This window comes from Oryza sativa, chromosome 6 (genome assembly GCF_034140825.1).
Source record: "Oryza sativa Japonica Group chromosome 6, ASM3414082v1".
Lineage (NCBI taxonomy): Eukaryota > Viridiplantae > Streptophyta > Magnoliopsida > Poales > Poaceae > Oryza > Oryza sativa.
Window position 1 is genome coordinate 18,195,567 of NC_089040.1, and position 26,056 is coordinate 18,221,622.

At 46.5% G+C, this 26,056-nt stretch overlaps 2 protein-coding genes and 2 long non-coding RNA genes across 4 annotated transcripts; 3 read left to right on the top strand and 1 right to left on the bottom strand.

Moving 5' to 3' along the window:
* Positions 1-2,627: 2,627 nt before the first annotated feature.
* Positions 2,628-4,049, top strand: LOC107276693 (transcription factor PHYTOCHROME INTERACTING FACTOR-LIKE 13-like). The gene is made up of 2 exons (XM_015787181.3): positions 2,628-3,458; positions 3,604-4,049. Exons 1-2 carry the CDS (start codon positions 2,844-2,846, stop codon positions 3,871-3,873), a joined length of 885 nt encoding a protein of 294 aa, XP_015642667.1. The 5' UTR covers positions 2,628-2,843; the 3' UTR covers positions 3,874-4,049.
* Positions 4,050-7,168: 3,119 nt separating this feature from the next.
* LOC136351225 (uncharacterized) lies at positions 7,169-8,442 on the top strand. The gene is made up of 2 exons (XR_010741924.1): positions 7,169-7,897; positions 8,215-8,442. It is a non-coding gene; the product is annotated as an uncharacterized lncRNA (long non-coding RNA).
* A 2,723-nt stretch (positions 8,443-11,165) lies between these two features.
* Positions 11,166-13,036, bottom strand: LOC136357013 (uncharacterized). The gene is made up of 3 exons (XM_066311735.1): positions 12,647-13,036; positions 12,384-12,529; positions 11,166-12,282 (listed from the first exon to the last, which is right to left on the bottom strand). The coding sequence occupies exons 1-3, from the start codon at positions 13,034-13,036 to the stop codon at positions 11,166-11,168; spliced, it is 1,653 nt and encodes a 550-aa protein (XP_066167832.1).
* A 2,661-nt stretch (positions 13,037-15,697) lies between these two features.
* LOC107281221 (uncharacterized) lies at positions 15,698-18,757 on the top strand. The gene is made up of 3 exons (XR_010741925.1): positions 15,698-16,006; positions 17,032-17,088; positions 18,407-18,757. It is a non-coding gene; the product is annotated as an uncharacterized lncRNA (long non-coding RNA).
* Positions 18,758-26,056: the final 7,299 nt, after the last annotated feature.

Below are 26,056 nucleotides of genomic sequence, written 5' to 3' on the forward strand. Positions count from 1 at the left end.
TCACACACTTAATTTGCTTGGCCTCGGTTTGCGTGCCAAACCGACGGACCTACCCATTAGTTGCACTAATTCCTGTAGGCTGTACTACCGTGATTCCTTGTCGCTCCACCCTTGTGGTACTACGGTATCCGTGCTCTCTGAGCGCGTATACCAAAATATCCCACATAAACCGTTGATTGTCGAGAATTTGGGAAATGGGTATGAGAAGCTGAAAACCCGACATGTGGTGTCGGCGTGTTTGAAAACAAAATGAATTTGTGAAAAATCGCGATGCGGGTGTTGTGCCTGGGTGGCGCCGTCCCGTATTCGCATATAAGGACCGATTCCTGTGGGAAATTCATCAAGCATAAGAAGTGCAACCACATGGTGGTATGGGACACCCTCGCTAAGTAATTAGCTGCTTTTGGGAAATCTTGTATGCCAATAGAGGCAGAAAGCCGGGATGTGGGGGTAGAGGCATCCTGGGAGTCCGAAACAAAGGAAGGCACCCGGGAGTCCTAAGGGAAAGCCGGAGTTGGCCCGATGTTGGTCAGGGAGACCCTCTATGTGGCATGAGGTGACCCAGAGTTAGCTTTGGAAATGCCTTGTCGTGAATCTCCCTTTTCCAGCCGTGCGTCATGAACACGGGTTAGGTGATGGGAGCAAGTTCGTGTTGTGTGGGTAAAGTGTACCCCTATGTAGAGGTTAATTAACTGTTCGAACAGCCGTGCCCACGGTCATGGGCGGATGTGAGGTGTTTCCCGTTGCGTAGATTTGTTTGCCTGTGCTTTGTGAAAAGTTGTTGTGGAATGGGAATCGTCACCAGAATCAGCCTATGTGGCAAATGGATGACCTGAGTGGTTAGAAATGAATCTGTGTGATTCGGGATGTCTGCGAGGCATCATAGACTAGGCTTCCCGAGTGGAAGCAGATTGTTGTGCTACCGGGTAGCTAGACTTTGGGAGTCCGAGAAAATGAAAAAGGCTCTGGGAGCCGATTAATCAAGTGAAATGGCTCTGGGAGCCGAGAAGTAATGATCTGACCCGGGAGGTCGGTACATTACCATTTGAGTTGTTGAAAAGCATCTCTTAAAGTTGAATCGAGAAGCAAGTCTCTTTTCGACCCAAAACCTGAAAAGAAATAATCACTTAGTGATTCCAAAATGATTTCAAACAAAACATTTGCAAAACAACCTCGCCTCTCTTCCAAGCTTGCATTAAACACCTAAATTCCCGTGACTTGCTGAGTACGAAAGTACACACCTTTGCTCTATATAAATATATATAGTTCCTCTGCCTTGAAGTGAAGATGAAGTTAAGTGAAGATTAGGGTTTCGTCCTGGTTCCCAGCCGTCGCCTGTGGTGTTGGGTGTTAGACCGTTGGTTCCACTGCTGCTGCTGTTGTTGGTGTTTCCTCGTCTGCGTCGTCGGTTGCATTCTCAGGCTGTTTTGAGTTGCAACCTAAGTTAAGGTTAATAAGTCCTCTATTTATTTTAAGGATTGCAATGATTCATATTTGTCACCGTGGGTACCAGCGCTATGTCCTGGGATTGGTACTGAGATCGTGGTTTTGTAGGAAGCGGTTTGCGCCGTTTTCCCTACGACACGCTCCTGTCAGGTGCCGTTGTACGGCGGTGCCGGATCGGCGTGTGACAGACCGACGGCAGGCAGGCGGTGTGACCGGCGGCGACAGGGCTTCGACGTTTACTCCATTCGAGGGTAATCTTTAAGGGAGTAGCTATATTTATGGCGCGATATTTTTCACCAAAAAATAGTCGGCATATATTTATATTGTAAGTCCCTAAATTACATATGTAATTTTAGTGTATTTACATGTCGCAAAATTACATATGTAAATCCTAAAATTACATACTAATTATATATGTCAGTGGTGTGTAAGTGAGGTGTAACTACTATAGTTACATAGGAATTACACGTGTAACTGCAGTGTAATTTCACTATAATTATATGTAACTGCAGTGTAATTAAAGCCAGACATTGACGGTGAGCTCCCTATCTTCCCTGGCTTCTCCTTTTCTTATCCTTTTTGCCTGCCATCTGTGCATGGCATCTTGGTTTTTTAATCTGTAATGATGAGAGATTAGAGATTAGTATAGCAATAGTAGTTATGATGGCATTAGCAGTCTCAGACATGCACAAATCTCTAAACTAATTGCACGGTGAAAAAATCGACTGTAAACTGGGAAGGAATATAGTGCAGAATTGCTATAAATATGACGCAATATTCCTCGGAATTTCTATAAATATGACGCTATATTCATTCCCAGACAGTCAATTTTTTCACCGTGCAATTAGTTCAGAGATTCATGCATGTCCGAGACTGCTAATGCCATCGTAACTAACCGCAAAAGATTTTTGGGTTTTTGATTTTCCCTACCATTCACCCTTCTTTGGTAGTTTTGTTTGGTCTTGTGTGATCCTACAATTTACTATTCAATTAAAACGGTATTACCGTTCCATAGTATTTCTGTTGTATAATAGGAGAATTTGCATCGCAGATGATCCCGTTTACTAGGGAGAAGCCTACGCTTCTCATCACGAGGCAGGCAGGAGGTGATCATAGCAATTAAGAACATTTAATGCAACTGCGTTATTATAATGCAGCCATGTTAATCTCCTCCAGCACATGCGCTCTTGTTTAATCGTCGTCTTCCCCATTGGCCATGTGGGTGTCCCTCTCCATGGAATCCATGGCGCAGCTCAGCTCCCATATAATCCATGGCGCACACTGTCTTGCCAGTTGCCACATTAATTCAGCATCCCTCTGCTTAATTGCTTCGTAGCATACCAAGTAGTAGTGGTAGCAGCAGCAGCAGCAGCAAGTAGCACCTGTGCTTACTCGCCATGGCTATGGTGGCCGGCGACGAGGCGATGTCAGTGCCATGGCACGACGTCGGCGTCGTCGTCGACCCCGAGGCGGCCGGGACGGCGCCGTTCGACGCCGGCGCCGGCTATGTCCCATCGTACGGTCAGTGCCAATACTACTACTACTACGACGACCACCACCACCACCCGTGCAGCACGGAGCTGATCCACGCGGGCGACGCTGGCAGTGCGGTTGCGGTTGCGTACGACGGCGTCGACGGCTGGGTTCACGCCGCCGCCGCAGCCACCTCCCCGTCCTCGTCATCTGCGCTCACCTTCGATGGTCACGGCGCCGAGGAGCACAGCGCAGTGTCGTGGATGGACATGGACATGGACGCGCACGGCGCCGCGCCTCCCCTAATCGGCTACGGCCCGACGGCGGCGACCTCCTCCCCCTCCTCCTGCTTCAGCTCCGGCGGCTCCGGCGACAGCGGCATGGTGATGGTGACCACCACCACCCCGAGGAGCGCCGCCGCCTCTGGTTCGCAGAGGCGGGCACGCCCGCCGCCGTCGCCGTTGCAGGGATCAGAGCTGCACGAGTACTCCAAGAAGCAGCGCGCCAACAACAAGGAGACACAGAGCTCAGCTGCCAAGGTACTACATTACATTGCATCCATGTCGACGATCTATATATGAACCTAATCTTGCAGTGTTCATCAGTTGGATCGAGATGCAAGTTCTCCGACGAATTGAATTGAACTGAACGCATGGTTGTGTTTGTTTGTTTTGACATATGCAGAGCCGGCGGGAGAGGATCAGCGAGCGGCTGAGGGCGCTGCAGGAGCTGGTGCCGAGCGGCGGGAAGGTGGACATGGTGACCATGCTGGACAGGGCCATCAGCTACGTCAAGTTCATGCAGATGCAGCTCAGGGTGCTGGAGACCGACGCGTTCTGGCCGGCGTCCGACGGCGCCACGCCGGACATCTCCCGGGTCAAGGACGCGCTCGACGCCATCATCCTCTCCTCGTCCTCGCCCTCGCAAAAGGCTTCTCCTCCTCGGTCGGGCTAGCAAATATATCGACGAGCTTCCGATCTCCCAAAATCCAAATTACGCTTACTTGCAACTCCGGATGTTGCATTCATTTTGTTCGTCATGCATGTATAATTTCCCGGCTTTGCTATGTAATTAACTACTGTATTACGTCGTGCTAATTAGCTAATGATACATGCTATTTTGCGTTGCTAGATCGATCATTTTCTTCTTCACTAGTCCCTCTATCCCTAAATATAAGATAAATATTTGGCTTATAATTTCTCATATACCATAAAATTTGTAGTAATAAAAGTAAATTAAAATATCAAATCAATAATATTATTTTCAGCAAATAAAATAAAATTTATATTATGCTAATGGTTACCAAATGTTTTAAAAGTTAAATCTTAAAATATGTGGGTGTTTTGTATTACGGGATGGAGGGACTATGTCGGTTCTCAGATAGATAAGTGCTGGAGAAATGGGAATCCGAGTCCCCATCTCTGGCTGCTCGGGGTGCTAAAGATCTCCGGAAGAGGTCACATGGCGCTGCATCCTGCTTGTTACAAATGGAACCAAAAGCTTAGTCCCTTGGTCGAACTGGTTGTGCCATGAGCTTGGGGCGTAAGCACACGACATAATCGTGATTCAACCTACGCCTTCATTCCCTCATGTTCCATAGCCAATCTCGCATTTATTGCAAGGATACAAATCCGTCGGTTGTATACGGGGAGTGATGTACGACAAGACGACACATCCCCACCTTGGAACATGCCATCATCACCCCTAAATGCTAGGGACGTGGACTGTCAGGCGATATGGTTAACTATCATATCACTTAGCCGGGCCCACCATAACCGATGTGTCCACCTCAGTACAGCTAGCAAGTAAGCCCACTAGGCATCACCAGCATCCTAGTAACCTACTCTAAGCCACGCACCGACGCAAGAAGGAGGCGATCGGGCTACCCTGCTACGTACAACGCTAGCTCCACCAAGAAACTCCCTAGCTAGGGATCTCCATGGGCCCTATCTGTCAACATATGAGAAGACTCTTCATACCTAGTTCTCTTATACGGATTACATTTGTAAGTGGCAGCCATTGTGGTACCCCCGAGTAAAATCAGCTATAAGAAGAGGACCAAGACTACAGAGGAAAAGGACCGAAGATTGAACCCTAGTAGTCCTAGCTAGAGAAGTAGCTTCACACACCTTGTAAGAGTTGCTAAAAGAGATTGGGAGAGGAAAGTAGGGTATTACGTTTCCGAGCGGACCAAACCTGTGGCACATAGCTCTCTTCGTGTCACCCAAGCATGAGCTTGTGTTCGTACACCTGCTTCTTTGCCGAATCCACTGAAAGGGTTCCTCCACTCTTGGCTATTGGAGCTCAGGCTCTGACAGTGAGGTATTGAAACGTAGAATTTAATAATAAATCATTAATAATAAACTAAAAGACTAGTAGAATTTAATACGTAGAAAAGGTATTACTCCCTCCGAATGTAATTGCAGCACTAGTAAATGAGAAGGAAAAGAAAGTAACTTGAATTGCATTTTTTTTAAATAGCCTACTTAAACATACTAGGGGAAAGGGAAAAAAATGCTTCGAGGAGAAAGGATTCTAATCACGAGGACTCTAACTTTTTTTCTTAAATTCAACAAAAAATGGTTGTGAAAAATTCAAAAAAAAAATCTAGCAGTGTAGAGTATAGTAGCATCTACCACTCCACCAAAAAAATTATATTCAAATTCAATCTAAATATTGGGAAACAAAAAAGATAAATTCAAATGTTAATAGCACCAATAGTATTCAAATGTTGGATTTTTTTTTAATAATTCAATGTGTAAGTTTGGTTTTGACATGATTTTTTTTGGAGTAGTTTATGTATATGAGATTAATGTTGTCATATTTTTGTAATTTTTAAAAAACAATTTGGATGATGTTTAAACTCTTGAAGGATATCTTGGAGAGTTTAAAACACTTCTATTGCTTAGAGTGTCATTTCTTAAGGATAATAGCTGTCAATGTCCTAACGACCGCCAAAAACTAAATTAGGGGCCCAATTAAAGTTACAATACTATTCATATATCGGATTTATCTTTTTATATCTCCATTTATGAGTTAATTTTGACATGATTTTTTAAGTAGGTTATGCATATGGGATAAATGTTGTCAATTCTTTTATAATATTTAGAGGGAGACTACAAAACGGGGTCCCGTTAGAACGGGATATTTTATGTGGTTCTCCCCTTTCTTTCCGTGAGCTTCCAGGTGAGTTTCCCTGACACATGGTACCTTGGGTACCATCTGGTGGTACCTTTGGTACCGTCTGGGTATCGACTAGCACGTGGTACCTGATATCTTGATACCGGCTGGTACCTATGTATTATAGACTTTGGTACCTGGGTACACGGTACCTTAGTACCGACTGGTACCTAGGTGTCACAAACTTTGGTACCTAGGTACCATGCCTAATACTTGTGGGTACCAAGTCTGATATATGACGACTGATACCTAATGGAGAAGGCCATGGCACGGACACAGAAGGTCTCCTTGGCGACATGCGGTGGAGGTAGAGTAGGGGTGACCGGCGGCGGCTGTTTACTGTCCCCGACGACAGCAATAGCCAAGGCCAGCGCGGGCGCCATGCCCAGCCGATGAGAAGACTGATGAGGGCGGTGAGCTAGAGAGGCGCGGCAAGGGAGGCAAGCTTGAGGGTGACCTCGTGTCACATCCTGATTTTTGTTTCAGGATTTATAAATTATTTAATAAAATATTATTAGAATTTATATTAAATGTTCTTAATTTACTAGTGAAGTTAAATGTGGGAAATCAAATTTCCTAAATATAAAGCATGGCTGGATTTAATTTTTATTAAATTCTCCATGGTTAATTCTACTATCTGGAATTTTCTCGGATTTTTCAGAGCTCAATTTCTATTTTTAATCATATAAAGAACATTTCAGTAATTATCCACATATTAAATTAATTATTAAATGGTCTGATTATAATCTTGTTCAGTACTTTGAGTGTCTAAGTATTTTCAGGATTTTTCTTGAAATTATTTGAGCATTGAAAGTATTTTTAACAATTCAAGGATCATTTCAGTGATTAATTTAATTGGAAAAGTAATTAAAATCCCCTTTTCCTTTTCGGGCTGAAACTGGAAAAGTTCACCTTTAGTCCTCTGCCCATTCTCCCTTCCTTTCAGCTGGCTTTATTCCTCCTCTGAAGTCCATTTCTTGTCCCTCCTTCAATCGGGCTGGAGAAAAAGAAGCCCAGTTAAAGTCTAATTCGCCTCCCTGCTACAGTGTCGTCTTCAAGCTTGGACAGAGCCCGTGCAGCCACCGAGCCGTGTGTGCCGCTGCCGATTCCTCCGCCCGATTCGCCCGTTCCTCTCGTCCGTTTCTTGAATTAGTTGAGGGGAAATATTCCTCCTATCTTCCTCTTCCTTTTGCCCCAAGGAATCATATTTTATCCCTTTGAATTCGACGCGAGGTTGGATTCGTTTTTGAGTTTATCTCTCCACCAAACCCTAGGTTTTCTCGGCGCGATTCCTTGCGTTCCAAGCCCGATCTCTCTCTCCCGTGGCTATAAATGAACCCCCAGCTCTCCTCTTTCGTTTCCAACCTCTAGCTCGAGCTCCCGTGCCCTAGCCGCCTCTCTCCGCGAGCGCCTTCTCTCTCCGTCGCCGGTAGCCGCTCCAGCCGCTCTGTTCGTCGTCGTCCATCGTCGTATTCGGTCGCCGCTGCGGCCTTTGGGTTCGAAAAAAGGAGAAGAAGACCGGCCTCCACCTCCGCGAAGCCGAAAGCCATCGGAGCACCGTCGTCACCGTGAAGCCGATCTATTATATCTTCAGCCGAGCCGCAACGCCGTTGCCGTCTTCGCTGGTCCTGGCCGAAGCCTCCATTGGCATCGTAGAAGCAAGGAGAAGCCCGTCCACCCCTCTGTTGCTGCTGCTCGTCGCCGGAACGCCGCTGTCATCGTCGACCAGTAACTCGTCGCCCTTCGGAGTTCGTCGCCGGCCGTCTCCCGTCGTCGTTCGTCGTCGTGCCGCCCCTCAGTGAGTTCCCCGCGTCGTGCTCGTCGCGTTGGTTCCCTCCGTTCTCGCCGCCGTGACCTAGATCGCCGGTGACCGTGATGTCCCGAGCCTCTCGCCGGTGATGACGTTATCGATGATGTCATGAAGCCCTTTTCCCTTCTAAAAATAAGTCTTAAAATCAGATTAATCTTAGAAAATTCATAACTAAATCATCGTAACTCGGATTCGAGTGGTTCAAGTTCCTAAATTCACTTAAAATCATGATCTACATGTTTGTTTACTTTATATGTACTGTTTATTTGGTTTTTATTAGTCTTTTTCTCCGTTTTGTGTATTAGCTTGTCGTTTCCGTCGTTGCGAAGGTTCATGAGTGCGTCGGAAGAGATTCAGAAGACTAATTGAAGACCGATTATTGCAAGGCAAGTCACACAGATCCTAAACACAATTCCTTTGAGCATGTTGATCATATATTTAAATTCTCTATTTGTTTCAACTGTGTATTTATTTTCGAATGTCACCGAGTGGTGTGAACCTATTCCTTTGTTATGGTCAATTTGCATTGATTAATCTATTCCTTGATACCTTGGGTAACAAATTGATTAGCTTGAACCTTATATATTGGTTTGGTTCAACTAAAAGCTATATATTTATAATTGCTTAGCCATGCTTAGAAACATTAGCTCGTTAATGGGATGAATCATACTACATTATTATTTATGATTATATTTAATGGTAGCTCATGATGGTTAATCGTGTTATGATAATTAAAACTTGACAATGGTGGGTTGTGAGCACATGGTTTTGAAGGTCATGCTCATGACAATTAAGGACCGGTTCACGAGCTACTATTGTGAAACATTAACCGTGCCTGTCGACAGGGGATACCCGTAGACTAGATATAGAGGGTACTGGGGTACGCTGGTACGAGGATCTACGTAATACGACATCAACGAAACAAGAGATAAAGATTATACTGGTTCAGGCCCCTTAGCAGGTAATAGCCCTAATCCAGTTGATATGGGATTATATGAAAAGAACCACATATTACAAAGGGAGTAGTAGAACTCGGCGGTACCGACGAGATCGTAGTCAAGTTGATTTGACTAGATCACCCGTCAACTTGGCTCCTGTAGTCTCCAACTTCATAGGCTATGGTCATTGTGTAAGTTCTAAGATTTGATGCCTTAAGTTCCCCCAGGGTGTCCCTTTTATATCGCAGGTCAAACGGTTTCCAAGTAGGACTCGGAGACACCGGACCCTGCACGATATAGTAACGACCCAGTCCTATACGGGTAGTAACCTTTCAATTGGCAGACTTCGTGATGGATTTCCTTAGCGTGTTCAGAGAATGTCCGTATATGCACCGATATACTGTATTGCCATATAGTATATATCAAAGGGTAGAGGGTATACCTTATCTGTAACCTTGACAGTAGCCCCCGACTTCAACTTAAATGAACTCATGTAACCAATCGCGACTTCTGATGTCGGAATTGTTGTCGTTCTCGACTGGTCGATCTCAGTGTGAGGGCCGTAGAGACAAAGAGCGTTCGACAACAACATATGAAGTCCAACGGTTATGAGTGAATTTAAATTGAAGTCCAAGAAACCGCCTCGCGCAACGGACCCAGAAATTTTCGGCGGCCACCTCTCTCTTTTCCTTGGAATTTGCACCATCGGTAGTGCGCCTATTTAAGGGAGTTTTGGGAATACATTTTGGAGTTCGGCATTTGTGAGAAACTTCCTATTTCCAAACGTTCTTTGTCTTCTCCGCTCCCACACAAACCCTAGGTTCGCCTTCTCCGGCTTCTTCTCCGGCGATCTCCCGCGGCAATGGATCTCGACAAGTCCACCTCCAGCCGTGCGTCCTTGAAGAAATTGCAAGAGGAGAGCGCTCTCCCCGGTCGCGGGACCATGGAGAGGGCAACGGGAGGTACTGAACCTGAACCCGTCCTGGGCCACATGATTGTGATTGAGGACTACATTCTTTGTGGTTTTCTTCCCCCGCCTTCCGAGTTTTTTCTTCTCATCTTGAACTTCTATGGTCTTTCTCTGCTTCATTTGAACCCCAACTCCATAGCCCTCCTTAGCATTTTTTCTCATCTCTGTGAGGCCGACATTGGGGTAGAGCTGTTTCTCGACCTCTTCCGCTTTTACTATGAGTTGCACTGGATGGAACCTAAAAAGGTGTCCGGATGTGTCGGTTTCCGACTTCGGGATGGCCTGAAGTCGCGATACATCCCCTTCCAGTGCCCCTCATCTTGCAGCAAATGGCGGGGGAGGTGGTTCTATCTTCAGATAGAAGATTCGGATCCAGTCTTCATTGTTCCTGAGGAGCAACCAGACAAGATTTCATCTTGGACCGCCAAACCCGCCTTGATCCCATCCCTCCAATCTTTCATCGATATCATTGTTGACCTCCGAGTACGGGGGTTGTCGGGGTATGAAGTCGCTGTCGACTTCATTGGTAGACGGATCCAGCCGCTCCAGGCTGGAGCCCATCCAGCCTTTGACTACTCTGGGCTGGAGGACGCGAGCCGGATTTCTTCTCGGGGTATTTTTGTTGTATTTTGGGTTCCTCTCCTTTTATGCGCATTCCTCCTGACCTGTCGAAACTTGGTTCTCGATCTGCAGGTCTGAGCGGCGCAACCGTGGAACACCGTGTTGCCCAGGTGATGATTAGCGGAATAGCGGTCCCACGATGGCAAGCAACGTCCCCACCCCTCTTTGCGAGAGGGAGGCGGCTGAGCGTGAAGCCGCGATCAACGTGAGTGTAGTCGACGGTCCTTTCCCTTTCAATACTTAGACCGCATCGTGACTTCATGTTGCGCAGGCTCTCCCCTTGACTGACGTCATCGGGCCGCTCGTGGACCATCAAACGGTGGCTTTGTTGAAGGAGGACGTTGCCCGGGAGGCGTCCGATGCGGCTGTTGCCACTGCTGCTGCAACGACCAGCGGCGGCAAGGTTCCGAAGACGGGGAGGAAATTTTCCTCCGTGCTCGGCAACCACCGGAAGATGCCCACTCCATCGGTAAGCTTCCCTGGTCATTGATTAACGTAGTCGGAGAATGTCGCTGTCACATCCTGATTTTCGTTTTAGGATTTATAAATTATTTAATAAATTATTATTAGAATTTATATTCATTAATTTACAAGTGAAGTTAAATGTGGGAAATAAAATTTCCTAAATATAAAGCATGGATGGATTTAATTTTTATTAAATTATCCATGGTTAATTATACTCTCTGGAATTTTCTCGGATTTTTCGGAGCTTAATTCCTAATTTTAATCATACAAAGAACATGTGTTTGCTGTGAAATTGACAAGCTTCACACCATTGTACCATGTCGCAATCGTCTTTGAGGGCGGTTGGCCAGAAAAATCCTTGTCGAAAGGCTTTTCCGACCAATGTACAACTGGCGGCATGTGACCCGCAGACCCCTTCGTGTATGTCGAGGAGGAGGTGCTTGCCGTCGTCGAACGAGAAGCATTTTAGAAGTACCCCGTTCGGCGCCTTCTTGTATAAATCGTTGCCGATCATACAGTAGATTTTTGCTTGACGGGTTATTTTCTCGGCTTCTACGTTGTCTTCGAGCAACTCGTCGCTGTTTATGAATTTAATGAGTGGGGTCCGCCAGTCGTCCGTGGTCTCGATGTCGGCAACGGCGCGTTCTGCCTCTGTAGCCCCCGGGCTAATGTCGGGGGTTACTGGGCTATTTTCGTCGTTTGCCTCTTTCACTGATGGTTTAGTCAGGATGTCCAGAAAGGTGCCGGGTTCGAGTGGTTCTTGTCTGGACGCACGCCGTGCTAGATCGTCCGGCTTGATGTTGTCCTTGCGATATACGTGTCGGACCTCGATCCCATCAAATCTTTTTTCCAGCTTCCTGACTTCTGCGAAATACTTGGACAGCTCAGGGCTAGAGCATTTGTAATCTTTGTGCACCTGGTTTGCGACTAGTTCGGAGTCCCCTTTCACGATCAGTCGCTTGACTCCAAGTGCAGCTGCAGCTCTCATCCCAGCGAGTAGTCCTTCGTACTCGGCTGTGTTGTTGGTCGCCTTGACGTTGAGGTGAATTGCATGCTTGAACTGATCTCCCGAAGGTGATGTCAAGATGAACCCCGCACCTGCTCCTTGGCTGTTGAGCGCGCCATCGAACGCCATTGTCCGTGTTTCGTTGTCGATCTGGCTGCCTGACCTGTTTTCAGGCATAGTCCAATCGGCTACGAAATCGGCGAGAACCTGGGAATTGATGGCTGTTCGTGGTACAAAGTGGACGTCAAACTGGCTTAGCTCGACTACCCATTTCGCAATGCGGCCGACAACGTCTTTGTTTCTCACGACCTCGCCAAGAGGGAAGGCGGAGACAACTGTGACCTTGTGGGCTTGGAAGTAGTGGCGTAGCTTTCTTGACGTCATGATTACTGCATAGAGCAGTTTTTGGATCTGTGGGTACCTTGTCTTTGCGTCGTGTAGAGCTTCGCTGATGTAATAGACTGGTCTCTGCACCTTTTCTCTTTCACAACAATGACAGTACTCACAGAGTAGGGCGTAGCGGCAATATAGAGGAACAATTCTTCATTAGGTTGGGGAGCAACAAGTACAGGGGGATTTGACAAGTAGCGCTTGAGTGCGATGAACGCCTCTTCGGCTTCCTGTGTCCATACAAATTTGTCTTGCTTTTTTAGCAGTGCGAAGAAAGGCTGTCCTCGTTCTCCTATCCTAGCGACGAACCTACTTAGCGCCGCCATGCATCCGGTTAGCTTCTGTACGTCCTTGAGCCTTGTGGGCGACTTCATGTTCTCGATTGCCTTGATCTTCTCGGGATTTGTTTCTATTCCTCTGCCAGAGACGAGGAATCCGAGCAGTTTGCCTGACGGTACCCCGAACGTGCACTTCTCAGGATTGAGCATGAGGCAATATCGTCTGAGGTTGTCGAAGGTTTCCCGTAGATCGTCAATCAATGAGTCGCCTGTCTTGGTTTTGACAACGATGTCATCGACGTAGGCCTCAACATTGTTACCCAACTGATCACTGAGCGCCCCTTGGACCGTGCGCTGGAAAGTGTTCCCTACAGTTATGAGTCCAAACGGCATTTTGACGTAGCAGAATACACCAAACGGTGTGATGAATGCTGTCTTCTCCTCATCCTCTTTTGCCATGCTAATTTGGTGGTAGCCGGAGTAAGCATCAAGGAAGCTTAACAGCTCACAACCAGCTGTTGAGTCCACCAGTTGGTCTATTCGAGGAAGAGGGAAGTGATCCTTGGGGCACGCCTTGTTGAGGTCGGTGAAGTCGACGCACATCCTCCACTTCCCGTTGGCCTTCCGCACCATGACTGGGTTGGCTAGCCACTCTGGATGGAGTACCTCTCTGATGAAACCAGCCTTAAGAAATTTATCGAGCTCTTCTCGTATGACCTGTTTCCGATCTGGTGCAAATCTCCGCAGTTTTTGCTTTACTGGCTTGGCATCGGGTCGCACCATAAGTTTGTGCTCAATCACCTCCCTGGGGACCCCCGGCATGTCGGACGGCTGCCAAGCGAATACGTCCGCATTGTCACGGAGGAAGGTGATGAGCGTGAGTTCCTATTTCTCGTTCAGTGATGCCCCGATCTTGACCGTCTTGTCGGGGTTGGCACTGGAGAGTGGGACGATTTTGATTGCGCCGTCTGGTTTCGGCGTCTTAGTTGTTTTGATCACTTTCTTGGTTGGCTCGGCTGTGGCAGGTGGGCTGGGAGTGTGCTCGACCATGTCGAGGCTCCGCTTGTCGCATTGGACCGCTAGCTTTGTGTTCCCTTGGATAGTGATTGTTCCCTCCAGCCCGGGCATCTTGAGTACCTGATACGCGTAATGAGATGCGGCCATGAACTTCGCGAGTGCCGTTCTTCCAATGATAGCGTTGTATGCTGTGTCGAACTCAGCTACATCAAATGTTATCTCCTCCGTTCGGAAGTTGCTTGCTTGGCCGAAAGTCACCGGAAGCGTAATCTTGCCCAATGGCTTGGACGAAGATTGAGGGGTGATTCCATAGAAGGGTTGATCGGTAGGTGTCAACTCGCTTCGTGGAATTCCCATTGCGTCCAAAGTGCTGGCGAAGAGAAGATTGATGGAGCTGCCACCATCAACGAGGACTCGCGCTACTTTGATATTCCGAATAGTGGGTTCGACCACGATCGGATATCGTCCTGGTATAACAGCAGCCTTGGGGTGGTCTTCATCTGAGAACTCGATCTTCTATTCAGCCCACTTCATCTTGGGTGCAGCCCCCTACCATGTCGAACATACCTCACGCTCCACTTTTTTGTATTCTTGCTTTGAAGAGTACGCTGTGGAACCTCCGAAGATGTGCGAGACATGAAGATCGGAATCTGGGTACGCGGAGTCTGAGTCCTGAGTAGTTGTCTCAGTTGCCTTCTCGACTACACGTACTCGCTTGCCCTTCTCCAAAGCCAGCTGCCTTTCCAACGATTTTTTGAAGATGAGGCACTCCTCCAGAGAATGCCTGTCTGACTTGTGTATGGGGCACCATATTCTCTTTGTATCATTGCCCTGTGGGTCTGGGTGTTTGGGCGGGCACTCGTATTCAGATGCAAAGACTTCTGCTTGAGCTTTCCTCTTCCCACTCTTGCCGCTTTTCTTCTTGCTTGATTCGGATGCGTCCTTGGCTGGCTTCTTCTCTCCTCCCGCCTTTGGTTTGTCGTTTTTGCGTCTCAGCGCGTCGTCTGCGTGGGCATATCAATCGACAACCTCGAACAACCTTCGAGTAGTAGTGTAACATCCTAAAAATCCTCAATAATAAAAATCACTAAAATTTCGAACTTTTTAAAACTTTTGCATTATGCTAGTGTTATTCGTTTCTCTATTGCAAATATATTGTTTAAATTAAATAATATAAGATAAGTAAGTTGAGATGGAAGTCAAATAATAAAATCCAGAATATGGCGAAATAAGAAAAACATAATACAAATAGAATATTAGTTATTGACATAGGGTGTAATAAATCAAATATGAGGTTATAGAAAAACAAAGGTTAGAATCTATAAAGTTGAGAATAAAGGAATATAGGTCAAGGGTAATAATATTAATCCTTAATTCTTGGGTTCAATAAATCATGAAATTAGAAGTATATGATGTGGGTAGATCTATAATGGAAATAGAGGTAGTGGGCTAAACAAAAATTCCATAAAAATTGTCATTAGAAAACCCTAATTGTGATTTTTCTCGGGTTGCTACTGTTCATTGCGCGCCAGGTGTTCGATCTGTGCCTAACCCGTCTGAACGCTCGACGCCGCCCCCTCCAACCGCTGCCTTGCCGCGCGCCCGCTGTCCTGACCCGTGCGCCGCATTAGGCGTGCCCGTGCGCCGCACCACGCCGCGCCACGCCGCGTGGGCCCGCAGCCGACCGAGCCGCCAAAAGCCCGCGCCAAAGCTGCGCCGCCACGGGTGCCCGCGTCATCCCATCCCCTCGCGCGTCGCCCTCGGGATGGAGTGATAACGGCCGCCACGACGACCCCACGTCACCCTAGGGCATAGCCCTGCGCCCCTATCCAAGCCGTTATCTCTATCCGTCGCCGTCGCTCTTGTCGCCGTCACGTCGCCTCTTGTCGCCCCCGGTTGAGACCGCTGGGTAATGCGGTGCCCCTTTGTCTAGCTAGCGATACCTCTCCTGCATACTACCGCGTAGGCAATCATGCTGCGCCTGCACATTGAACCGAAACCTGGGTGAGATCGAACCAAAGCCGAGTCATTGATTATCCTTATCCATTAAGAAATCGCCCTTCCTCTCGCTGTTATAAGCTCGACTTTATCCAAGATCAACCCCTCATCTGTTTTTCTGTTCCCCAAAGCTCTTGCTCCATCTCAGAGGAAAGAAAACGCGCCGCCGCCTGGTGTCGAACACCTGGTGGGCGGGGGCCGCACCGCCGCCGCAGGGCCTCTCAGCCGGTGTGGGTGGCAGGGTGTGTTGAGGAGGTGCCCGCGTTGCTGTTGCTGCTGTTGGAGGGAGCCGGGAGCCGCTATGCGAGGGAGGACGAGCGTCGAAGACCTGCAACCGTCGCCGACCGTCGTCTGCCCCTGTTTCAGCTGCACCACGCCGCGCGCCGTCGAACTCCGCCGTTCCGCCACTTCGTGGTAAGCCCTCGCGCCTGTAGTATTGCCTGGACACCTAGAAGCCAGCGGCCCCCTCGATTTGGGGTGTGCGCCGCCGTAACCGTGCCGACTCCGGCCGCCACCGCGCCATGGCCGAGCTCATCGTGGAGGGACCTCGTTCCAATACAACCTAGGCTAGAATTTTGCTTCTATATGCTCCATGTGGACCCTAGATGGTTGAATCGTCGTTGGTTGCGCTCACATTGGTCCTCATTGTGCCGCCGCCGATTTTGGGATCTCGGCGCCGTCGACCGCCGTCGCGCCGCGCGCCGGACGATCGCCGCGCTTCGCCGCCGCCGCCGGCGTGTCTCCGATGATACGCCACCGCTCGCCCCACCGTGCGCCGAGCCGTTCCGGCTCGGGCCGTCGCATCGTCGCACGCCGCTCCTCTGCTCCGTCGCGAGCGGAAGGAAGAAGACGACGGGGAGAAAGAAAAGAACGAGAGAGGGAGAGATTATGACATGTGGACCCCACTTCATTAGTGTACAGTAATCCTCAAACTAATGATATTATTGTGAACCTGTGACATGTAGGCCCGGATGCTTAGAAATCTAATTAAATTGGGCTTTAAGTAAATGTCTCAATGACATGTGGGTCCCACCGGAGGTTAAAGGTCCGGCTTGACCTCAGTCAACAGGGGGCCGGACCCACCTGTCAATGACACAGCAGGATTTCCTTTAAAAAAATAAAAAAACCAGAAATGAAATAGGAGGATGGCCCACATGTCAGCCACTGTGGGTGTTGGATAATGTTTCGGACAAAAAAAATAAATCATTAGGAACAGTAGCTTTTCACAATTTTCCGAATTAATTCAAGTTTGAATCTTTAAACCCTCATAACTCACTCATTTTAACTCGGAATTGAATGAAACTTGAACCTAAATTCATCTAAAATCAAGGTCTATCTGATGATACCATTTTCTCAATATGTTTTGTACTGTTTGATTTTTGGTGAATTTATTTGAATTCTAATTGAATTCAAATCCGATCTTTCGCACGTAAATTTAGATTCCGAGGGAATTGTTGAGTCGATTGAGGAGCAGGGATAGCAAGACTGCGATCAAGGCAAGTCATCACTAATCTTTGAGCATGTTGAACCTATTGCGAAAATTATGTTGATTTAAATAAAATTGCACGCTATATATACAAATATGAATGCTCTACTTGTTATATATGCCATGCCTTGATATTGATTATCCGTATGACCATTGCAAACCGTGCTAACGTGTGTACTTAGTCGATATTGAACAAATGCTTAGTCATGCTAATTAGAATCATGCATTCTCATATTTATCAAGTGCTATATGCTTGGGCAACTACCTTAGGGAAGGTAGTTGAGATGCGGCATGTGAAGGCGTGGACACCACATTGCCATGACAAGGATAACATGAATTGTGAAAAGAGAAACAAAATTAAACACTGTTTTCGACCGGGGCGGCTAGGGTACTTGGGTGGTGTCCGGAAAAGGCTAGTGCTGTCCCTGGTCAGTTAAGGATCGAGCCATGAAGTTAAGCATGAAACGACCCTCGTACAACCGTACTTCTCGTATGGGTATAGACCTAGCGGAGTATATAACCGAGCGGAGGCAGTATCCCTGCATAGTGGTTATTCTTGATGTGTGTGGGGCAGGGCCTACGGTGGGGCAGCCATTGATGGGACCGCGAGGGGCGACTGCTTACAGTGGTGTCGCTATCTGTAGGACTGCCATGTGTAAACTTAACTTAACTAAAACTTAATGCATGTGTGAGTCTTCCCTTCCTGGGAGCGCCAGAACTCCTCTCACTGCTAGAAACTTATGACGCCTAGAGTGCATGAGGATGTAAGTTCATGGAGCGGGTACTGCCAACGTGAGGTTATTGAAAGGCTTTGCCGTGGCAAGTCTCATTCGTTGGGACGTAGGCTCATGTGTTGGGCAAGTTGCGGAGTACGGGTAAAGTGTACATCCACTGCAGTGTGAGTAAACTAAATCTATTCGAATAGCCGTGCTCACGGATAATGAGCACCGGGACATGTATTATACTTGGCTAGACTCTAAATTCTTAAATTGATTGGGATGGGATATGCATGATGATTTTGTACTGGTGGATCAACTTCTCGAGAGGCGAGAAGGAGTAAACTCCAGAAAACCATTACGGCCAGTAACGGGAAGCCATCTTTGGGAAGACAATGGATGGTGAACAGAACCATTGCTGTGTAATAAATACTGGAATTAAAACTGGACTAGTCTATGCTAGATAATAGGCTTGTGAAAAGAATTGTTAAACTAGCTTTATGCAAATAAACCAATGGCCATACTTTGAATACCACTATCATATGCATTGTTGTTATGGTGGCTTGCTGAGTACGGTTGGTACTCACTCTTGCTATTGCAAAATTTAATCAGTGGATAGCAATGAAGTCGAAGAGGATCCCTATGCTTATCTTCAGGAGGATGCGGAAGATGGCGGCGCTTAGTAGGTCTTAGTTACGGTCGTTGCCTGTGGCAATGGTGTCGCCGCTGCCTTGTCTCCGCTGCTTATCTATTTTCTACTTTTGGATGTATTCCGGACCATTTGGTCCTATGTTCTAAGACTGCCTGCGGGCCTATGATGTAATAATTCGCGCTAGACAATCTTTGTATGCGCACTTGATATTTCAGCAATGTAATCGTGAGTACCAGACTACTTGATCCAGGGAAATGGTACTATTAACACGAGTGATTCCTGTTATAAAAACGGGGGTCTACAAGTAGTAATTCGCCTTGTTGCCAACTCCTGGGTAGTATAGCGATCTCTGACACCTATTTTGAAAGCGCGGATCACAGAAGCATCGGTGATATCGGGGATCGTATTTCTGCACTCATTAAAGCGCCGAACATAGTCCCTCGAAGATTCACCCTGATTCTGTGTTAACGCGTGTAAATCGTCTTCGATCGCGTGGCGCTTGTAAGTTCCCTGGAAGTTCGCGATGAATTGTTGCCACAAATCTGCCCATGAAGAGATCGAGTAAGGTGGGAGGTGCATTAGCCACGAACGCGCAGAACCTTTCAACGCCGTTGGCAAATAGTTTGCTAACGCGTTGTCGTCTGCCCCAACAGCGTATAGTACCGTGGAGTAGGCTTGGAGGAATTCCTCAGGGTCAGTACTTCCATCGTACTTCTCTATTGCTCCGGGTCAGAATCTCTCAGGTCATCGGACATCACGTAGAGAACGGTTGAAAGCTCTACACCTAGCGCTGAGGGCAGCGGGTTGTCGGCGATCGTGTGTCCTCCGTGGATGTCTATCGGATGACGAAGACGAAGATGATGATGACGATGACGACGATGGCTCACTCGGCTCCGGCATGCGATTCCGAGGGCGACGTTCAGGTTCTCGAGAATTCTATCATCGTCCACCATTGTTGTCCTGGCGCCGGTCACCATTATCATCTTCTTCATGTCGATGCCCCCGACCATTATCTTCTGGTGTCCTCTGTTCGCGGTTATCGCGATCACGGCGGTTATGACAATCACGGTGATGTTGGTCCTCGTTCGAGCGGCCTCCTCGCTCCTCGTTCTCGCGACGTCGTGAGGAAACATGATGTCGGGAACGATTCTTGTTGTCTCACGCGCGTCGTGCTTCTCGGCGGCTGTTCAGATGGTCGCGGAGATCGCCGGTGCCGCGAGGTGGAGGGGTAGCTCGTGCAGGCGACGTCCGCTGCTCCGGTGGTTCACCGTCGGCACCGCCAGCTGTCGGTCGTTCCGGTTGTGCTCTGGTAGCAGCTTCCTCGAATGCGTTACTAAGATTGGCCACCGATTCCCGTAGTCGTTCCGTCCATCGTGCGAGGTCATCGTTAAGCATGGGGTCATAGGGAGCTTCTCTCAATATTGCATTGACGGTGCCGAGAGTTGGGCTGGCGTGGCCGTCTGGTTCTCCGCCTCTACGTTAGCCTGTGCAGACGTGCTAGTTCTACCGATGGCAAACACGTCACGTGTTGTACTGGAAGATGACGAGCCATAGTCTTCAAGCAAGTGAAGGACTGATGGTTTGCGGGGATCGATATCGATTACTCCAACGAAACGATCCGAAGTCAACGTCCTTGTTCCTTGTCTGTCTCCTCGAGAGAGGTTCCTGACTGTTGGACCTTGGGAAGCGTCGTCTTCATGGCGCGGAGAAAGACCTTACAGCTTGAGAAGTCGTGATTCTTCGTCTTGTGAATAGGACAATAGACATCACGAGTTGGAGAAGTACGCTGGATTCCACGCTCTTTGTAAGCACGGATTTCGGCTTGTGCATTGAGAAAAACCCCGCAAGCTTGCAAGTTGTGCTTCCTGGACTTGTGGATAAGACACCAGGACTTGATGACCTCGGAAAGGAGAGAGGTGGCCAACCACAAGCCAGCGTGGGCAACGGCTTTACCCTTTGTATAGCATGATTCATTGCGGGGCACCAGACTGAGAAGCGGCGAGAAGTCCATGGGGGTCGCTGGGGAGTCCATGCCTCTGGTTGTAGAGGGGGTGATTATGATCCAGGAACAGTGCACTGCGGTGAGTTGTGTTGTGCAGGGGGTATTGTCACAGCCTCTATTCGGGTACTTTCTAGTATCGCGACGCATGGTAGACATGATGTTGAGGCTGTGTCTTGTGGGTACAGTAGTACACCTCTGGCCAGAGTAAAACTATTCGAATAGCCGTACCCGCGGTCATGGGCGGGTTGAGCAATGTTTTTCGTGATTAGTCTCACACCTCTCACAATAATTGTTGATGCTATAACTGGTAATAATTTGTTTAGCTCCTGGTTTGGAGTTAGATCTGTACAGCTGGATATGGTTGTTTAGAATGGTTGGGCCTAAGCAGCATGGGTGTGCTGTTCAGTGTTGATTAAAATTGATTAATTACTCTATTGTTTTACATTCTTAAATATTTGCTAAGTGTTGCTTTTGCAAATGAGTCTATATTATGCCATCCTTTGGTATCCTTGTGCACTTGCATATTTGCTGTGTGGCTTGCGGAGTATGTCATATGCTCACCTTGCAATAATCAATCAACCTCAGTTGAAGAAAAAGGATCCAGAAGGAGAAGGCGTTTGGCTTATACCCCAGTTGAGCTGCCTGTGGGAGTGGAGCTGAAGCCATCGCTAGACCGTTAATTCTGCTACTGTTTTCTTTTCTTTTGTAAGTATGTAACTTTATTATTATGATAGATTTGTATATTAAATTGTCAGTTTGTCTTCCTCAGCTGATTCCTAGACGAGGGTTTTATGCACAAATAAGTTCGGAAATTACTAGTGAATTTTTGGGCGTGACACCTCGCCAAGGCCGCGCCGTCGTCATCCTCCTCGACCACCGGAGACGACGACGACGACCCCTTCCTCCCAGCCGGCTTTGTCTCCGCCTTCTCAGCCTTCTCCCTAGATGGGGAGAGAGAGAGAGTGGATGGGAGAGGGAGACAGAGGGGAGTGAGGTGGCACGAGTGCCTGCGCCCGTCGTCGCCGCCGCTGCTGACGGCGCGGGCGTCGGTGGAGGAGGAGGATGAGGAAGCGGCGGTGGGGAGGATGACGACAACGATGACATGAAAGAGACAGGCCTCCGGCGTCACGCCGGCATGGTCGAAGCGCAAGGCGCTTACCTGGCGCCCGCGACAAGAAGGATGGCTACGGAGGCAGAGCGATCGGGTGGATAAGGATGAGAAAGTTATCCCGTCCCCACGGGATAGCGTGGACTAGTTTTTTCTGTAATATTTAACAACAATTCGGATGGTGTTTGAACGCTCGAGGGGCCCTCGAGATTTTAAAACACTTCTACTATGGCTATGTTTAGATCTAGGGATGAAAAGTTTTGGCGTGTCACATCGGATATATGGATACACATTTGAAGTATTAAACAAAAACAAATTACAGATTCCACATGTGAACTGCAAGACGAATTTATTAAGCCTAATTAATCCGTCATTAGTAAATGTTTACTGTAGCATCACATTGTCAAATCATGGAGCAATTACGCTTAAAAGATTCGTCTCGCAATTTACACGAATTAGTTTTTCTTTCTATATTTATACATTTAATACTCTATACATGTGTCCAAACATTCGATGTGACATGATAAAAAATTTTGCCATGGCATCTAAACAGGCCCTGCCTCGACTCTCATTTCTCAACGGTAATCGCTATCCATGATTCCATGTCCTAACTGTCGCCCAAAATTCATAATTAGGTGCACAGGCACAATTAAAGTGCGTACCGGGCCGGCCAATTCGTTCTGTGAAGTATAGGCGTCATGGGCCTAAATCTCGGAAGGCCCTGTACAAATTTGAGTTTCGACTGGACCACTGCCCATGTTGACCTCAACAAAAACAGCGCTCGCTGACGCACGCCGGTACGATGATAGCCCAACAAGCGAATGCTAGTATTTGGAGTTTTTTTTTTTTTTTTGAGAGCTCTCCACTTTGAGTACAACCTTGTGCGTAACGCACGGGAGAGGTAGAAATTTATTTGGGAATAAATCCCGGTGAGACGCGCGGGTTCGATCTCTGCTCGCTCACCAGCGATGCTAGCCAACCGAGCAATGCTAGTATTTAGAGTTGAGAGTAGCTCTCAACTTTTGACCATTATTTTTATTTTTATTTTTATGTGATGTGATGTGATGTCAAAGCAAATATACTTCAATATAAGATGTTAAGTAAATTACTTCCAATTACAAATCTAATGCTAAATAATGGAGTATCCCCTAGCTTTTGTGAAGGATGCAATAATATTTAACAATCATTTAGAGCACACCAGGATTGAATTTCGTTTAGATCGATCACAAAGGTTGCTGTCGATTCATGCTGTATACTATATGATGCCCCACATTTTGCTGTAAATTATATATGAATAAATATATGTTAAATATTATAGAAGCGATGGATATATATATTGTTAAATATTGTGAAAATGATATGGGAGATTATAATTTTAAAATATGTTTGCTTGTTGAGCTCTATAATATAATAAATTGTAGATGACATGTCATGCTTACATGAGTTCTAATTAACACATAATAATTGCTAGTGCGCGATGATGTGTTATATTTGTATTTAAGTTTTGGAGGTATAGTGGTTTGTAATTAATAATTATTGATGGGTGATTATATGATATGCTGTACATGTTAATAGTCGATCTATTCTGATATAGATATGTCTCACAATGCATTGCTGTTGTGGTGACGTGCATTGCGCGCTTTCTGCAGTTGTGGCAGCGTGCGGCCGGATATGCATTGGTTACAGCAGAAGACACAGTGATATTTCACCATCACTAGCTAGTTGCTTTAGTCAGGTGTTCCGGTCATAATCATGGATTAGCCCACTTGCAGTAGTTTTTGCCGATAAAATGCCTCGTGAGCCAAGGAGTCTTCCTTTTTGCCCAATGAATTCACACATGAGACACTCGAGGCTATCATGCCTGGAGCAACTTATCATTACAGTTACTTCCACAGAAAATAAACCAGGAACAGCTTTATTAGCATATATAGCTAGTTGTTTAATCGTAAAAGTCGCACGCATCAATCATAATAGAGATTTTTAAAAACACATACAACAAGTATCTGCAGTTTAACTTGCACGTGGCTGCCTGTGCCCTTTTTCGTTTTGTTAAAGACTAGAGAAATAGCCACATGTTGCAAGGGATTCCGAGAAATACATCGTAAAGCCTTAATCATCAACAAAATATTAATAAATAACAAATTTCAATACAACTACACATATAATCTTAGTGTCGAGTTTCGGGTCTATTTATAAACAATATTTGATGCGTCTATTTATATACTCCCTCCGTTTCATATTATAAGTCATTTTGGCTTTTATTCTAGTCAAACTTTTTTAATTTTGATCAAGTTTATAGAAAAATCTAGCAATATTATTTTTATACAAAACAAACATATTATCAAAATATATTAATTGTAAGTTTTAATGAAACTAATTTTGTATTGGAGATGTTCTATTTTAAGTGCAGCCATGATTTTCCGTGCTAAACTTTGATCGTTCGTCTTATTTGAAAAAAATTTGAAAAAATTAAAAGCATAAGTCATGCATAAAGTATTATTCATGCTTTATCATCTCATAACAGTAAAAATACTAATTATAAAAAAATTTCAAATAAGACAGACAATCAAAGTTCGGTAAAAAACTCATGGTTTCACTTAAAATGGAACATAGGGAGTAGGATGGGGGGAGTAGTGTTGAAGAACAACAGTTCTTTGTGAGTAGGTCTAAGGCAATAAGTAGTGTGTATTATATTACCAAAACTTGCTTATTACATAACCTTGTTGTCCATTTATATCCTAAGGTTCTCTTTATAACAGCTTTTATATAATTATTTTTTGGAAATGCTAATTGATAGGATCCCTGGCCCGTCCCGATCCCGTCCCCACTATGCAGGATGGGATCCCCTCGTTCTCTTCACAATCGTCAACCCACATCCCGCACGGCACCATTCATTCGTAAAAAAAAAGTGGTTCGAGGAAGGAGGCGAGATGAAGAGCGAGTGATGCCTTTACCGCATCTCCATGTGGCCGCACGCCGTTGCCACCGTATGCTCTCCCTCCCCTTCCCTTTCCCCTTCCCCTTCCTCCACAACCTCGCCCCTTCCCCTTCGTCCACAACCTCGTTCGGCACCGCCGCAAACGCCGATGATCGAGGAGAGAGAGGAGGCAGTACTGCTGGTCGGCACCATTTGTGATGGCGATAATGTCGAAGCCGAGCCTGGGAGGTTGGTGAAGGCATGGAGATGTTGTCTTCCATTCACATGTTATAGATTTTCTTGAAGGAGGAGGAGGAAGAGGATAAATTTAAGGTGAAATTATTTGGTGGAGATGAGAAGAGGATGAATTAATGAATTGAAGGGAAGAATGAGAGAAGTAGAGGCATGATACTGCATGATATCTAAGAATCAACCTAATAATGACTGATACTAGTTGATATTAGGCTTGATACCAACGGATATTGACCGATACCTGTGTGGTTTCATCGGATACCATGAATATCACATGATGTTTTATAGGTATCACCTAATACCTTATAGATGCACTTGATACCAACAAGTATCAGAATTTGATACATTAGTAGAATCATCTTGTTCGGATGAGATCCTATGGTATAGCAACCCCTTATTTAGTTATGGTAGTCAGGCTGCTTAATCCATTGAATAGGCCAAATAAGAGGGAGCTATTACAATCCGAGTTAACTATCGGTTGGTTTTCATCACCTTTAGTGGTCTTCTCCACTATAGGCGGTCTTTGTCGCTTTTGGCATGCTTCCCCACCTACTTCAATTGGGCTTAGCTATTTCTAACGGTCTTCGCCAATTCTGACAGTTTTCACCATCTCCAATAGCTTCGACGGTTTGGTCACTAGAACGGATACCATCATCTCAATCGGGCGGCAACCCCCATCTCAATCGGGCACGGCGTCCGTTACAGGCTAGAAGTCACTGATGTGAAAAGTTATCTCAATCGGGCAAACGGCCGTCACGGATGAACCTATCTTAATCGGGCCCTAATTAAAGCCCGTCACTGATAGTTTTGACCCATACGACATGTCAAACTATAGCCCGTCACGGATGACCTATCTTAATCGGGCCTAAACTATAGCCCGTCACAGATCACAGATGACCCTTATCTGTGACGGGCATTAACTATACCCCGTCACAGATGAGTCATCTCAATCGGGCCTAAGTTAATGCCCGTCACATATGAGTCATCTCAATCGGGTCTAAGTTAATGCCCGTCACTGATGAGTATAATCCTAAAAAAAAATAAATTTTATTCTTGGCTAGCCTTGCCATGTCGTCCCGCCCTCCCAGGCCAATCCTTTTTCTTTTATCCTTACTCGTGTGCACGAAGTTCACTGATGAGTATAATCCTAAAAGTAAATAAATTTTATTCTTGGCTAATATCTTGATCTTTGGAGATCAGCTTCCATAAGAGTAGTTGTAATTTGTTGCTATGAGTATTCTATTAATACTATTAAGCCCTAGGCCGGGATATGTCACACCCCAACATCCCCCATTCATATACATTCATTCACATACACAACCATCAAAAAT